The sequence below is a fragment of the Suncus etruscus genome, chromosome 12 (genome assembly GCF_024139225.1).
Source record: "Suncus etruscus isolate mSunEtr1 chromosome 12, mSunEtr1.pri.cur, whole genome shotgun sequence".
Lineage (NCBI taxonomy): Eukaryota > Metazoa > Chordata > Mammalia > Eulipotyphla > Soricidae > Suncus > Suncus etruscus.
Window position 1 is genome coordinate 95,621,841 of NC_064859.1, and position 15,345 is coordinate 95,637,185.

The 15,345-nt window shown below is 45.8% G+C and overlaps 1 protein-coding gene across 1 annotated transcript in view; it reads left to right on the plus strand.

Moving 5' to 3' along the window:
* Nucleotides 1-235: 235 nt before the first annotated feature.
* The window catches only part of LCLAT1 (lysocardiolipin acyltransferase 1), a 61,593-nt gene continuing 46,483 nt past the window's right edge, over nucleotides 236-15,345 (plus strand). Inside the window, 3 exon segments of the mRNA XM_049784239.1 lie at nucleotides 236-406; nucleotides 6,654-6,852; nucleotides 13,609-13,755. Of these exon segments, the coding sequence (XP_049640196.1) occupies nucleotides 242-406; nucleotides 6,654-6,852; nucleotides 13,609-13,755 (511 nt within the window). The 5' untranslated portion in view covers nucleotides 236-241.

The window sequence follows — 15,345 nt, forward strand, 5'->3', positions numbered from 1 at the left end:
AAGCAGTAGGGTGTCTGCCTTGCACACACTAACCTAGGATGGACCGTGCTTTGATCCCCTGGCATCCCATATGGTCCCCCAAGCCATGAGCGATTTCTGAGTGCCTAGCCAGGAGTAACCCCTGAGCATCATGGGTGTGGTCCAAAAAGAAAAAGAAAAGCTGGTTTGGGGCTGTTAGCTGCATAGTGATAAAATGCTTCCTTATTATTATTATTATTTTTTTTTTGTATCTTTCAGAATCATGGTGTCATGGAAAGGAATCTACTTCATACTCACTCTGTTTGCAGGCAGCTTTTTTGGGAGCATTTTCATGCTGGGCCCTGTTTTACCCCTGATGTTCATAAACCCTTGTTGGTATCGCTGGATCAACAACCGCTTGGTGGCGAGCTGGCTCACACTCCCCGTGGTAAGTGACACGCTGTTGCTGGTCCTTCTCTCCCGCCCTCCCTCTTCCCGGGCTGTGTAGGCACCTATCTGCTCATCTCCTCTTGTTCCAGACCTCTTCCTTGTATAATACGAGAGAACTACGAGTACATAGAGCAGGGGGAAATTACCAGATCTAACCAAGGAATTCCTACCTAGAAATATATCTAAGTTGGGGCCGGAGAGCTAGCATGGAGGTAAGGCGTTTACCTTGCATGCAGAAGGTCAGTGGTTTGAATCCTGGCATCCCATATGGTTCCCTGAGCCTGCCAGGAGCGATTTCTGTATATCTGTATATATATATATATATATATTAGTCAAAAAATAAATAAAACCCCAAAACCCACATTCCCCATTGAAGAATTCCTTTGACAGTTCTCATGCCAGATCTGTTTCCTTTCCTTTATTGACCCAAATTGAAGTTCTGCTGGGGCAGGGGGGGGCAGCAAAGTTCACACCTCATTTGAGATGGAGAAAAATGATCTGAGTTTATCTTTGATCGCTGTTTTCCCACCCCACCCTCCACCCCCAGCCTCAGATTTATTTAAGTAATTAATTTTGTTTGTTTGTTTGTTTTTGGTTTTCGTTTGGGTCACACTCAGGCAGGTGCTCAAGGATTACTCCTGGCTCTGTGATCAGAAGTCATCCTGGCAGGCTTGGGGGTCCATATGGGATGCCGGGATTCAAACCACAGTCCTTCCTAGGTCAGCTGCATGCTAGGCAACACCCTACCACTGTGCTATCTCTAGATTTATTTATTTTTAACGAGGTGTTAAAGAAACTGCTTCTAGTTGTTCCTTCAGAAGGAATTTTATTCCCCTTTCCCTGCCTCCTCCCCTCTATAGATGCTGTTTTATTTTAAGCCATCCCAGCAGTCGAAATATATCTATATCACTAAAAATAAATGAGGGTCAATGCACTTAGACTAATTATTGCTTCACGGAAATTGCAGCCGAGTGCTCTTCTCTTTCGTAAGCTTTCCATACGTTAAAGGAGCATGACTCTCTGTGCTAAATGAAGGACCACAGTGAAATAAATCCTGTAGACTCAGTGTTAGGGGGGACTCGGAGTTCATGGCCTTAACCTCCTGTGTCTCAGGACAGTTTGTGCTGTTCTGTCTCTGTGTCTGTCTGTCTGTCTCTCACACACACGCACACAGAGCATTTGAGTCACTGGGCGGGATGTCTTTGTTCAGTCCATCTTGGGGACATCATTGTGGGTCATGTAAAGGTTGAATTGTTTGTCCCCAGAGCAACTGTTACATTTCAGTATCCGGAATCTCTCCAGTCATTTGGTATTTGCTAAGCTCTGGCTGGGGTTTAGAAGTACTTGGGTTTCTGTCCCTTTGATGTAAGACATAGCCCTCTTTCTTTTTCTTTCTTTCTTTCTTTTTCTTTCTTTCTTTCTTTCTTTCTTTCTTTCTTTCTTTCTTTCTTTCTTTCTTTCTTTCTTTCTTTCTTTCTTTCTTTCTTTCTTTCTTTCTTTCTTTCTTTCTTTCTTTCTTTCTTTCTTTCTTTCTTTCTTTCTTTCTTTCTTTCTTTCTTTCTTTCTTTCTTTCTCTTTCTTTCTTTCTTTCTCTCTCTCTTTCTCTCTCTCTCCCTCTCTTCCTCCCTCCCTCCCTCCCTTCCTCCCTCCCTCCCTCCCTTCCTTCCTTCCTTCCTTCCTTCCTTCCTTCCTTCCTTCCTTCCTTCCTTCCTTCCTTCCTTCCTTCCTTCCTTCCTTCCTTCCTTCCTTCTTTCCCTCCCTCCCCCCTCCCTCCCTCCCTTCTTCCTTCCTTCCTTCTCTCTCACTCTCTCTCTCTCTCACTCTCTCCCTCCATCTCTCTCTCCCTCCCTCCCTCCCTCCCTTCTTTCTCTCTCTTTTTTTTTCTTCTTTTCTTTCCTTTCCTTTCCTTTAATTGATGGAGGAGGCACACCCATTAATGCCCAGGCGTTACTCCAGGCCCTTCAGTCAGGAATCACTCCTGGTTACTTTCAGGTAACCATCCAGGATCGAACTCGAGTCAGCTGTGTGCAAGGCAAACCTCTCCTGCTGTGCTATCATTCATCTTCTAACTGTCCATTTGAGCCATGCTCGCTCTTCCACAGACTTCTGGTGTTTTCCTTGAAGCTGGTGCGGAACAAAAATACTGTATTTAGAATCTGATCACCATGCATGGGAAAGGGCACGCCCTATGGTGGGTGAAGCGATAGATGGACATTGTGTGGCCTTAGGTAAAGCTGAGGATTTCTGGAGCTTGGCTGGCTCAGGTCATAGCTCTGTCCTTTTCCCCAGACATATACATGTGCTCAAGACAGGTGGCTACTCTCTACCTCCATGCCTGAGGACTTCTAGGCCTGGGGTTGGCATTCACAGCAGAACCCTTGACGTTAATAACTAGTGGGACCTGGGAGGCTCTTAGTTTATTTTTATTATTATTAGTAGTAGTATTATTTTGATTTTTGGGCTACATCCGGTGACATTCAGGAGTTACTCCTGCCTATGCACTTAGCAATCGCTCCTGGCTTGAGGGACCATATGGGACACCAAGGGATCAAACCGCAGTTCGTCCTGGGTCAGCTGCGTGCAAGGCAAATGCCCTACCACTTGTGCCATGCTCCAGCCCTGGTCTCTTAGTTATTTTTATGATTGAAACCCAACTACAATTGTTGTGTAAGTAAACATTTTAATGTGATTATTATGTTACTGACCCTACCCTGAATGGTGATTGTGCCCTACCGTAGGGTGTCACATGGCATTCTGCTCCCCCCGTAGGGTGGTACCTGATTCTGCTCCCACCATTGGGTGGTACCTGATTCTGGGGCATAAAAGCAAGGGTCTGTGGAAGGTGAGGGGCTTTTTTCCTGGGTTCTATTCTTAGGCCTTTTGGCTTCGGCCTCTTCATGGAATAAAGAGCTGTTTTCTTCGGAAGCCTGACTGCCTATTGGCTTTCTTCCCGCCGCATTCACCTCGGAACCGCCAGCTGAACAGGGTAACAGACGCGTGGTCCGAGCTGGAGGAGAAAGGCCTCATCCTCCATCCCTCCATCAGTCAACCTCACCAAGGGCTGATTTGCAACATACAATCATGTCTGTAATTATGATGCTTAAGTAACGATATGTTATTAAAAAAAAAAAAGGTACTGCAGGAAGATACAATGATGAAAAGTTTTAACCAAAGGATCAAGAAAAATCCCAAATAAACAATTTTATCTTACACCTAAAGCAATCATAAAAAGAAAGACAAAGCCAAAAGCTATAAGGAAATAATATAAATAATAAGGTAGAAATATGAAAAAGAAATTGCTTCTGTATTTCTTATTCTCGGAGCAGTCTTTGATCAGCTCGGTGTTGAAAACAGAGACCTGGTAAACTCGGATCGGCCCATTTAGTTACTGAAACTTGCTTCTTCTGTGCTCGAAAAAAAAAAAACAACACGAGAATGATGTCTAAGTTTGGAATCTGGATGATTGAATTCTAGGGCTCTTTCTAGGTATGACACCTTTATTTCTGTATAGGGTATTTATCATCCTGTTGGGAGTCGGGGGAGACTGTTAATAATTATGTTCACGGCTCCTGCTTGTCAAATCTTAAAATGAATCATGGCAGATTGACACCTTGCTGCCTGGAAGGTTCTCTGGAACTTTCCGGCGACATTGGGATCAAGTCACTGGCACAGATGTAGAGATGAAGCTCTGGACCAGGCTGTCAGGGGTTTTGTGAGCTTCGTTACTTTCCGTAACGAAAAGCACCAATCTTATTTTGGGATCTCTGGGAAACTTGAGTTTAGTTTTGATAGACCAATAAAAGCAAGCGTGAAAATCCCCATGCTGGAAGCTTCTCTTAAAGGGGTAATGATAACTCTCCACCCACTCAGGAGATGGAACATCATTCTTGACAAGCTCCTTCGTGTCCCATTCACAGTGGCTTTCAATGACCAGTGGAAAGAGAAAATGAGGAACATGTAGAACAGATAACCTGGACAGATTTCCCCCCGATATACGTTCTGTCTCCATCCATTTTCCAAATTGTACTTACAGACTCTGCATATCTGCACTTGTGTTGGTTTGGCTTCTATTTTTTCACATTTGCCGTAAGTATCCATCCACATGGCTGTGATGACCCAGAGGTCATGTGATTTGTCTGCCTGGCCAGACCATTTTCCCCTTACAGGAACTGGTCCATGTATTTATTTCTTTATTTCTTTCTTTGTTTATTGGTTTTGGGGCCACACCTGGTAATGCACAGGGGTTACTCCTGGCTATGTACTCAGAAATCGCTCCTGGCTTGGGGGTCCATATGGGACGCTGGAGGATTGAACCATGGTTGTCCTAGGCTAGTGCGCGCAAGGCGGACGCCTTAATGCTTGTGCCACCACTCCGGCCCTGGTCCTTTTATTTTTTATTTTATTTTATTTTTTGGGTTTTGGGCCACAGTCAGTAGTGCTCAGGGGTAACTCCTGGCTCTGTACTCAGAAATAACTCCTGGCAGTGCTCAGGGGAGGGACCCTGTGGGAATCTGGAGATCAAACCTTGGTCAACCGCATGCAAGGCAAATGCTCCAGCCTCAGTCATTTAATTTTCTATTTAGTGTTAAGGGAAGCTGATATATTTGTGAATGTTTAAAAGATCAGAAAGAAAGTGGAAAGGGACTTTCTGCTCCTTCCCTTCCTTTTGGACTCAATGCTAAATCTTTCTTCTCTCTCTGTCTCTGTCTCTCTCTCTGTCTCTCTCTCTCTCTCTGTCTCTGTCTCTCTCTCTCCTCTCTCCCCCCACAACTGGCTGTGCTCAGGGCTTGCTTCTTTTATCTCTGTGCACAGGGGTCACATCTGGGTGGGTATGAGGAAACCATACGGTGTGCCAGGGGATCAAACCCTAGTTGGCCATGTGCAAGACAAGCATCCTATCCACTCTTTTGGACTCCTCAGTGTTAGTTATTAATACCTTTTCTACAAAAATACGTTGTATTCTAGGGAAGGAGCAGCAGCACAGTGGGTAGGCATATGCCTTTTATGTGGCTGACCTGGCTTCAGTCCCCAGCTTTCCTTATGGTTTGTCTACCAAGCACTACCAGGAACGACCCCTGAGCACAGAGCTAGGAGGAATTGCTGTACACCGTTGGATGTGGCACAAAAACAAAAATCAAATCGTTAAAACTTACAAGGGGATTTTTTTTTTTTTTTACACTTCTTATACTTTTAAAACAACACGGAAAATTTTAATGCAAGATAGTGTTTTTGTTTGTATTGCTTGTTTTCAGTTTCTGGACCACACTAGGATATGCTCAGGTTTGACCTCTGGACTTAGAAATTACTCCTGGCAGGCTCCTGGCAGGTTCAAGAGACAGTTTCAGGGCCAGAGAGATAGCACAGAGTAGGGCATTGCCTTGCACGTGGCCAGTTCAAGACGGACAGTGGTTCGAATCCCAGCATCTCATGTGGTCCCCCCGAGCCTGCCAGAAGCTGTTTCTGAGCGCAGAGTCAGGAGGAACCCCTGAGCGCCATTGGATGTGACAAAACAAACAAACAAACAAACAAAACCCCCAGACTATATATGGGATGCCAGGGATCAAACCTTGGTTGGCTGTGTGCAAGGCAAACACCCTACTTGCTGTGCTATTTTTCCACCCTGAAAAGCTATTTTTTTTTTGTTTTTGTTTTTTTGGGCCACACCTGGTGGTGCTCAGGGGTTACTCAGAAATAGCTCCTGGCAGGCACGGGGGACCATATGGGACACCGGGATTCGAACCAACCACCTTTGGTCCTGGTTCGGCTGCTTGCAAGGCAAATGCCGATTTGCTATCTCTCTGGGCCCAAAAAGCTATTTTTTGAATTTGGAAACTGCCAGATACTTAAATTAGTGACTCCAGAAACCAATACTCTGCCTTTCTATTCTCTTCTTCCCAGATGAAATTGTGTGTTTTGTTTCGTTTTGTTTTTGTTTTTGTTTTTGTTTTTGGCCATGCTCAGGGGTTAGTCCTACTCTATACTCCGAAATCGTTCCTGGCAGGCTCAGGGGACCGTATGGGATGCCGGGATTCAAACCACTGTCCTTCTGCATGCAAGGCACATGCCCTACCTCCATGCTATCTCTTCGGCCCTGAAAGTGTGTCATGATTTATTTTAGAAGCCAGGTTCCTGGAAAGCATTTCAGCTTTGCCTGACTTGTGGGAAATGAGAAGATAAGGACAGGCAGTGCCAACATGGCCAGTCTTCAATGGTCAGCTGCACCTCAGCTCTGTTGTCTCTCCTAGGCCTTGATGGAGACCATGTTCGGGGTGAAAGTGGTCATCACGGGCGACGCATTTGTTCCTGGGGAAAGGAGCGTCATCATCATGAATCACCGGACCCGAATGGACTGGATGTTCCTCTGGAATTGCCTAGTGCGCTACAGCTACCTCAGGCTGGAGAAGGTGTGCCTGAAAGCCAGTCTCAAAAGCGTTCCAGGATTTGGTAGGTCACCTGTGAACCAGCTGGTCTGAGGCTTTTCTCGGATGCGCTGCACCCAGTTTAAGAGTTCAGGGGCACTCGCTGTTGCCTTGCCTATCCAGAAGAGAAAGTTACCTTTTTGTTATTGTTATTGTTATTGTTGTTGTTGTTGTTGTTGTTGTTTTTGGGTCACATCTGGTGGCATTCAGGGGTTACTCCTGGCTCTGCATTCAGAAATGTCTCCTGGTAGGCTGGGAGACCATATGGGATGCAGGGAATCGAACTTGGGTTCGTCCCAGGTTGGCTGCGTGCAAGGCAAATAAATGCCCTACTGCTGTGCTGAGAAAAGTTATCTTTCTTGCTCTATGGATACTAACCCTGTTCTAACAATAATCTTTGAAGGATTCTGGGAAGGGAGAATATTCTTGGGAAAAGAGTTTTGTATCCTTAAAAGCCTGATACTTTGAAGGCCTTGTGTGCTGGGCCAGTGGTTTTTCTGGGCCTTGCCTAGGTGGGATTAAACCCCCCTGCTCCCCAAGTCAGGCTGGGCTGCTCACCCTGGTCTCGGCTCCCAGCCCTTTGTTGTATATATGAAAATGCCTCCTGCTGGGCACTATTTTTTTTGCTGAGTTTCCTTCACCCTGCCATGTTTAATCTAGTTTTTCTTGTCATTGAGCTGGATTCTTGCATGAGATCTCGTCAGAGATTCTTTTATTGGGTGGGGGGCACACTCGGTGACGGTCAGGAGTTACTCCTGGCTCTGCGCTCAGAAATCTCTCCTGGCTTGGAAGAGCATATGGGACGCTGGGGGACCGAACCTCCTAGGTCAGCTGCGTGCAAGGCAAACACCCTATCGCTGCACCACTGCTCAGGCCCCAGGTCAAAGATTCTTTGAAGCTCTTTCCATCCCCTGTGAGGTGAGGTGGGAGCTAACAGAAGCACACCAGACTGAGAGACTACTCACAGTGCCCGGTTTAACAGAGCCTTGGGCTTGCTTGGTAAATCTCTGGAGTGGATTTATATGTCTGTGTCTGTCAAAGGATCTGGGTTTTCCCTTCTTTCCCCTCGTGTGACTTCTCCGTCAGTTTTAGCCTCAGCAGCACGGGAGATGCTAAGTGCCCCCTTCTCCATTTCCTGATGGAGTCTGCGGAGGGCTGACATTTCTTCTGGCTGTGATTGAAAGGATTTGGCCACACAGCCTTGGGTCCTGAATTCACTGTCTGAGTGGGTGTGTTGGAAGCTGCCAGCTCAATTTCTCTAATTGATTTCTCTAATTGATTGTCTGTAATTTGTCTTCTCAAGCAAAGTGGTCTCCTCCGGGCCCCAAAGCTCCAGTGTGTAAGGTTTCCGGAGACAATACTCCCTTCTTCTCTCCCTCCCTCCTTGAAATCATTTCACTGCAGTTTGTCTTACCTATTTTCTGTTTTTGTTTTCAGTTCCTGTGGCTTCTGTCCTACCTCAGTTATTTCCTTTCTTACTTCTGTGTCTGTTCAATTGATTTAATTCTCTAGTTTCTTTTTCTTTTTTTCCTTTTTGGTTTTTGGGTCATACCCAGCAGAACTCATTGGCTACTCCTGGCTCTACGCTCAGAAATCACTCCTGGCGGGCTCGGGGGACCATATGGGACGCTGGGATTTGAACCACCGACCTTCTGCATACAAGGCAAACATCTCCATGCTATCTCTCCGGCCTCAATTCTCTAGTTTCTTAAGCCAGTGGGCAACTCCCAGCCAAGAAGGAACTTTCTATTTTTTTCCTTTTTTTTCTGGTTTTTGGGCCATACCCAGTGGCATTCAGGGGTTACTCTTGGCTATACACTCAGAAATCGTCCCTGGCTCGGGGGACTCTATGGATGCCAGGAATCGAACCCATGTCCATCCTGGGTCAGCCGTGTGCAAGGCAAATGCCCTACCACTGTACTCTAGCCCCAGGAACTTTCTTTTCTTACAGGGGCACATCTGCCTTTCAGGCCTGACTCACAAGGCTTGTGGACAAATGGTGTTGGAAAGGGGTTTGCTCTGCTCTTTTGTGGGAAGCCCCAGGCCCCACAGGTCTGCCTTAGCTCAAGGTCATCCAGGACCCACGGTTTTTTGAACAGGCTATAGGGTTAAGTGTATAGATGACCACATCATCTCTTAGAAGAGCAAGGTACAGACGATATCTTTTTGCTTCGTGATGATACAGAGAAACCTTGAACTGGGTCCGATGAAGAGACCTGGGACCTTAGCTGGAGATTGGGAATCCGGGTCCTCTCCTTTGGGGGAATGTGTGCAACTACAGTGTGAATGCGACCCAAATGGTAGCCCAAATGCAGAACGGGTTGGCTTTCATGTGGTTGTGCATCTCCCAGGCCCCAAGCCCTGGAGTTTTTATTTTTAACCCAGTAGTTCTGGGTGCCCTAAGCAAGGGATGCTTATAAATAGCTCTGGCCTTGTGACTTGCCTCAGTGACGTGTGGACAACAGCGAGCGAGCACAGGAGCCCTCGGACTCCTCCGGCACTTGGCCGCGTTCCACACCCCAGCTGCGCCAGGAACCGAGGACTGGAGCTCTGAGCTCCCAGGGGCCTATGGGGTGTTTTGGGGGGAGGAGCTGGGAACCGCAACTTTTATTGCTTGAAGCAACTCAGATGTGGAGGTTGTTTATTATTGCAGCCCAACATTCCATTGCGAATGAAGCTTCCCTTATTAAAGATGACAGCAAACCCTTCTCCAGCCAAACGGAACCACTAGGATTTGCCCAGGTTACTTTATTTTTATTAGCAATCGCATAGTAGAATGTCTGTTGGAGATAGTTCTAGTTCATAGCACTAGAACTTTATATTCCCCAGTTTTTATTAGAATACCTTCATTTACCAAGTTGTTCATAATCCAGTCATGTCAGGTCTTAGATGTTCTACTGTCAGTCCCTCCAGCAGTGTGGCCTTCCCTTCCTCAGGGTTCCCAGTCTCCCACCCACCCCACTCGCCTACCTCCTTGCAGGCACAAGCAAATTGACTTCATATTGCTTGCTCCAAGACCAAGAACTTAGATCAACGTGGGTCACGTTGAAATGATCGTTAGGTCTCGCTGATACTCAAGTCAGTGTCAGAGGGTTTTCTGGGCTGTGGTGGTTCTAGTTGAAGCTTCTGATGACACTAAACTTTATTTACAGTGAGAAGGAAAACTCACTCATATCTCTCCTACCTAACTTATACCAACTTTTATTTACTCTTTTATGCTTTTTTGGGTCATACCTGACAGTGCTCAGGGGTTACTCCTGGTTCTGCATGCAGAAATTGCTCCTGGCAGCCTCGGGGGACCATATGGAATGCTGGGATTGACCTACTGTCCATCCTTGCTATATGCTCTGGAGTTACTCCTGGTGGGGCTCCAGGGATCCTACGCGGAACCAAGGATTGAATCGGAAAACTGGATTCTGCTGGGTGCAAGGCAAGTGCCTTGGCCCCTGTGCTTTCTGCTCCCTTTCCAGCCTCCCTCCCATTTTTCATTCATTAAAGCTTCCTGCTGGTGTTTCATTTCTACACTAGCGTGGATCATAGAGGGAGTGAATGATTCTGCAGACTGTAGCAACAAACCAGATTGATCCATCTTTGGAGTCTGGCTCCAAGGCACCAGCAGGAGTAGAGTAGATATCTTGACAGTTTTTATCTTCAATCCAATCGACAGTAAAAGGGGGAAAAAAAAACAGTGAAAGGGTTTAATTTTTTATGAATGCAGGCTAAAATCCGTTCAGATAAACAGTATTCTTTTGATTTCCCTGAGCCAGCTCTGAGAGTTGGTCAGAGGACATGAGGAGAAACGCGGTGAACTGTGAAGTTCAGGCTAGCTTTGACAGTGGGGTTCACTCCCCTCTGTGTGTTGGAAGGCGGCACAGAGATGGTAACTGGGGAGGGTGAGGGAGGAAGGCCACGCTGCCTCAGGGATGTGCAGCTTTTCTCAGCTAAGCTGCCTGTCCCCAGCCCTGCCTGCAGAGCTAAGACCAAACAAAAGGCATGCATGGTCCGTGGGAGGAAATAGAAATAAAGAAGATGTATCCCCGAGACGGATTGCGGGGACACAGCCAGTTGCACTCATTCATCAGCTCGGAGAAGTGTGAAATGAGTGTCACGCAAATGTGCATTGGGGGTCTTTAGAACGTGAAGGAGGGGGGCTGGAGAGGTAGCACAGCCGTAGGGCGTTTGCTTTGCATGCAGCTGATCCAGAATAGATGGTGGTTCAAACCCCGGCATATCATATGGTCCCCCAAGCCTGCCAGAAGTGATTTCTGAGTGCAGACCCAGGAGTAACCCCGAGCGCTGCCAGTGTGACCCACAAATAAAAAATAAAAATAAACTAAAAAAGAATGTTAAAGAGGGGCCAGAACCCATAGCACAGTGTGTAGGGCCTTTGCTCATGGGCCCAGCTCCCAAGTCCTAAATTCCTGGAGCACACAGTCGCTTCTGTGGCTACGTAACACCTCCAAAGTTTTCAGTACTGACACCACCATTTAGAAGGCACCAAATTAGATGCGAAAGTAGCCCAGAAGCCACCTAAGAGCAGCGAACAGTATCAGTGACACAGAATGCTCAACCAGCTTTGTAAAGCCTTCAGACAGTGACTTAATGACCCCATTTTGAGGTATGACACATTTTACTCTTTGTGGGGGGGGGGGTTTGGGCCACACTTGGTGACGCTCAGGGGTTACTCCTGGCTCGGGGGACTATGGGATGCCAGGGATTGAACCCAGGTATGCCCTGGATTGGTTGTGTGCTATTGCTTTGTCCCCAATTTTTGCAATTTTTTTTTTGATAATTACATTACTGTGTTTAGTTGTAGCGAGTAATGTAAATTATTTTGTACCTGCCAAGGGGTCAGGCTTGGGAGTGAGTGGGAAACTTGGGAGAATGGTAGAGAGAATGTTACACTAGTGGTGGGTTTGGTGTTACAGCATTTTATTGCTATAATCAACTATCATAAGCAACTTTGTAAATCAAAGTGTTTTTATTTTTAGTCATATTTTCATGTAAACACCATGATTACAAACATATGTTAGTAGTTGGGTTAAACAAGATGTTTAAATAAAGCAAATACAACTTTTAAAAAGTGACTCATTCAGGGGCTGAAGAGAGCACGGGGTTAGGGCATTTGCCTTGCATACAGCTGACCCGGGATGAACCGGATTCGATTCCTGGCATAATATAGGGTCCCCTGATCCTGCCAGGAGCAGTTTCTGAGCCCAGAGCCAGGAGTAACCCCTGAGCTCTGATGCCAGGTATGGCCCAAAAACAAACTAATGAAATAAAACAAAACAAAATGACTCTTTCAGTGTTATAATAATAACTTGATATGCATGCTTCTCAGGTTGCCTGGCCTATCAAATGCTTGGAACTCCCTTTTTTTGAATTATGTTCTTGTTTGTGAGGGGTCCAGCTTTCATTCCTCTAGGTAGAATATTAAAAGTTGATGGTAAAGACACAAAGATAAGGAGGTGGACTTTGAGGGTAGATAGGCAAGAGGAAGGCCAGCACCTATCCTCATGTAGTGGAGACTATAGCTCTTGGTTCCAGATCAAAATCAGCACGCCTAATCTCTATCTTCTCTCCTTGTTTCTCTCCTGCTGCTGCTACCTATGTTATCTGTTGCAGTTGTGGGTGTTAGTTCAGTGTCTCTCCATTTGTCTTCCGAGCACTGGCTTGTTTTCACCTTGGTCTCAGGACTAGTTTCTGAGTGAGAGTTTCTGGTCAGCATCGATAGTTCCTGTGTCTAACACAAGGTTTTCAGGTTTCAAGGACCACTGAGCAGATCGGGTTGGCTGCCCCAAAGGTGTGTTCCAGTAGTTCTAGTCACATCAGGCCTGAGGGATGGCCAGGGGACTTCTTCTGGGGTTTCCCTTGCAGCAGCCCTAGAGAAGAGAAGAGATGGTGGCCATAATGTCAGCAGTGGGCACTGCACACTCTTCCTTTACAGTCATCATCTTAAGCGGGGAACCTGGTAGCTACTGGGATTTCCTCTAGGTAGTGCAGAAGGGGGAACTTTGAGGAGAAATCCATCCTTGACCTGACAACAGCCGTTGGCTCATGAAGCCTCAGCACATAGTTATGTTGTGCACGAGCTTAACTGAAGGGTCTTAAGTTAGGATTGGCAAATCTTGGATGGGTTTCCAGTAAATGCTAAGAAAGTTTCTTTTTTTTGGCGTTTTTGTTCTTGTTTTTACTGCATTGATATTTGAATAGTCTGGTTTGGTTGGAGATGAGCTAGAGAAGTTTTGCAAGCCCTCAGATGTGTCAGGCTTGTTTAAAAATATTCTCTTAATACACACACACACATATTCTCTTAATACTTACACACACATACACACACATACATATATACATACATACATACATTGGCTTTAGGCCATACCCAGTGGTGTTCAGAAATCGCTCCTGGCACTCTGGGAGACCCTATGGGATGCCAGGGATCGAACCCAGGTCCATCCTGCATCAGTTGCGTGCAAGGCAAATGCCCTACTGTTGTTCTATTGCTCTGGCCCCTCTCTTAATATTTCTTAATCTAAGATCAGTGCTTCTTCCTCAGTTTCGCCCTCAGGTGCATATCCTGGTCATAAAAGTGCAGTAAACCAGGAAATCTGAAATCATAGATATATAAGTATATTTATTTATATAAGTTTATTATGAATATCTATGTATATATAAGTATATCTGTGTATATTTATGTATGTCTATGATTATAAATCATAATGCCCTGTGAGTGCAGGCCGTACATACGTGTGTAAATAAATTATTATTGAATGGATTTCAGGTTGGGCCATGCAAGCTGCTGCTTACATCTTTATCCAGCGGAAGTGGAAGGATGACAAAAGCCACTTTGAAGACATGATCGACTATTTCTGTGACATCCACGAACCGCTGCAGCTTCTTCTGTTCCCGGAAGGCACCGATCTCACAGGTAAGGCAACCACAATTGGGATCAGCATCACTAAAAAACGGTGAAGAAGAGCCCTTAGCTATAATGTAGTTGATTTAACTGTAGTGGTCAGTAGAGCAACTGCACTGACACGATTGATGTCCACCTACCCTCCACACCCACGCTGGTCATCACCATTTAATTTGTCATCCCATCAGAGCCAGAGCGATGGCAACGGCAGAAGGGCGTTTGCCGTGCATACGGCTGACCCAGGACAGACCTGGGTTCTATCGTCGGTGTCCCATATAGTCCCCCGAGCCAGGAGCGGTTTCTGAACACATAGCCAGGAGTAACCTCTGAGCGTCACGAGGTGTGGCCCAAAACCAACAACAACAACAACAAAAACGCCATCCCAGAGTTTCCGATTGTGTTGGTCTCTATTTTAAATATCAGCCTTTTGCTTTTTAGCAAAGCCCAATTTTATTTATTGGTATTATTTCCACCCCCACTTTGGTCCCCTTTATTTATGATTTTTTTTTTTTTTTGGTGGTTTTTGGGTCACACCCGGCAGTGCTCAGGGGTTATTTCTGGCTCCAGGCTCAGAAATTGCTCCTGGCAGGCACGGGGGACCATATGGGATGCCGGGATTCGACCGATGACCTCCTGCATGGAAGGCAAACACCTTACCTCCATGCTATCTCTCCGGCCCCTATTTATGATGTTTTTAATGTTTGAGTTTCTAGGCACACAGTTGGTTAACATCCAACACCTGTGTCAGTACCTCTCTGCCGAAGTTTAAGGTCCCCTCTCATCCCCCATGTGCACCCCCTCTACAAATTCACCTCTTCTTCTTTTTCTTTTCTTTTTTTTTTTTTTTTTTGGCCACAGCTGGCAGCACTCAGGTTACTCCTTGCTCTGTGCTCCAAAGTCAATCCTGGCAGGCTCGGGACCATATTGGATGCCGGGAATCGAACTGGAGTCCGTCTGGGGTTGCTCACGTACAAGGCAAACACACAACTGCTATGATATCGCTCCAGCCCCATCTTCAGGCCTTTTTACTGAACCACCAACCAACCAGCTAACAAAAACAACAACCCATTGATGAAAAACTCAGAGGTTATTGTCATTAAAATGTTCATGCCTTGAACCTCCGGTACCTCCACAATATTTTCAACCAGTTTTTTCACTGCATAATTTTTTTAGGGAACAAAACGGCATCAGGCCCTGAGCCTCTGACCTCTGAGCCTCTGACTTGTGGTTCCCTCTCCAGTCTTTTTTAGGTGATGAATTTAATATCTCCTCGATTATTTTTAAAGGCCGAAAGCCTATTTTTATTTTTTAAGTTAGAATGGCATTTACATTTTATGTCTATCTTTCAGAAAGCCAGACTGTTTGCCAAACAGAGGAAACTGATCCGTTACAAATGGTTTTTGCGTTGGGATTCGTGGTTGCCTTTTAAAGATTAGGTTAGCAAAATACTGACTTTTTTGGAAAAGTCTGTCAAAAGGCAGTATTTAGTTTCCGAAGTCAACTTAAAAACTTGGGCTTTTAAGCCCAAGAAGAATGTTTTATGACTTTTCATGCAGATTTTTCATCCGGCTGGCTTGCTTGTTTTTAAAATTAGTACGGCAC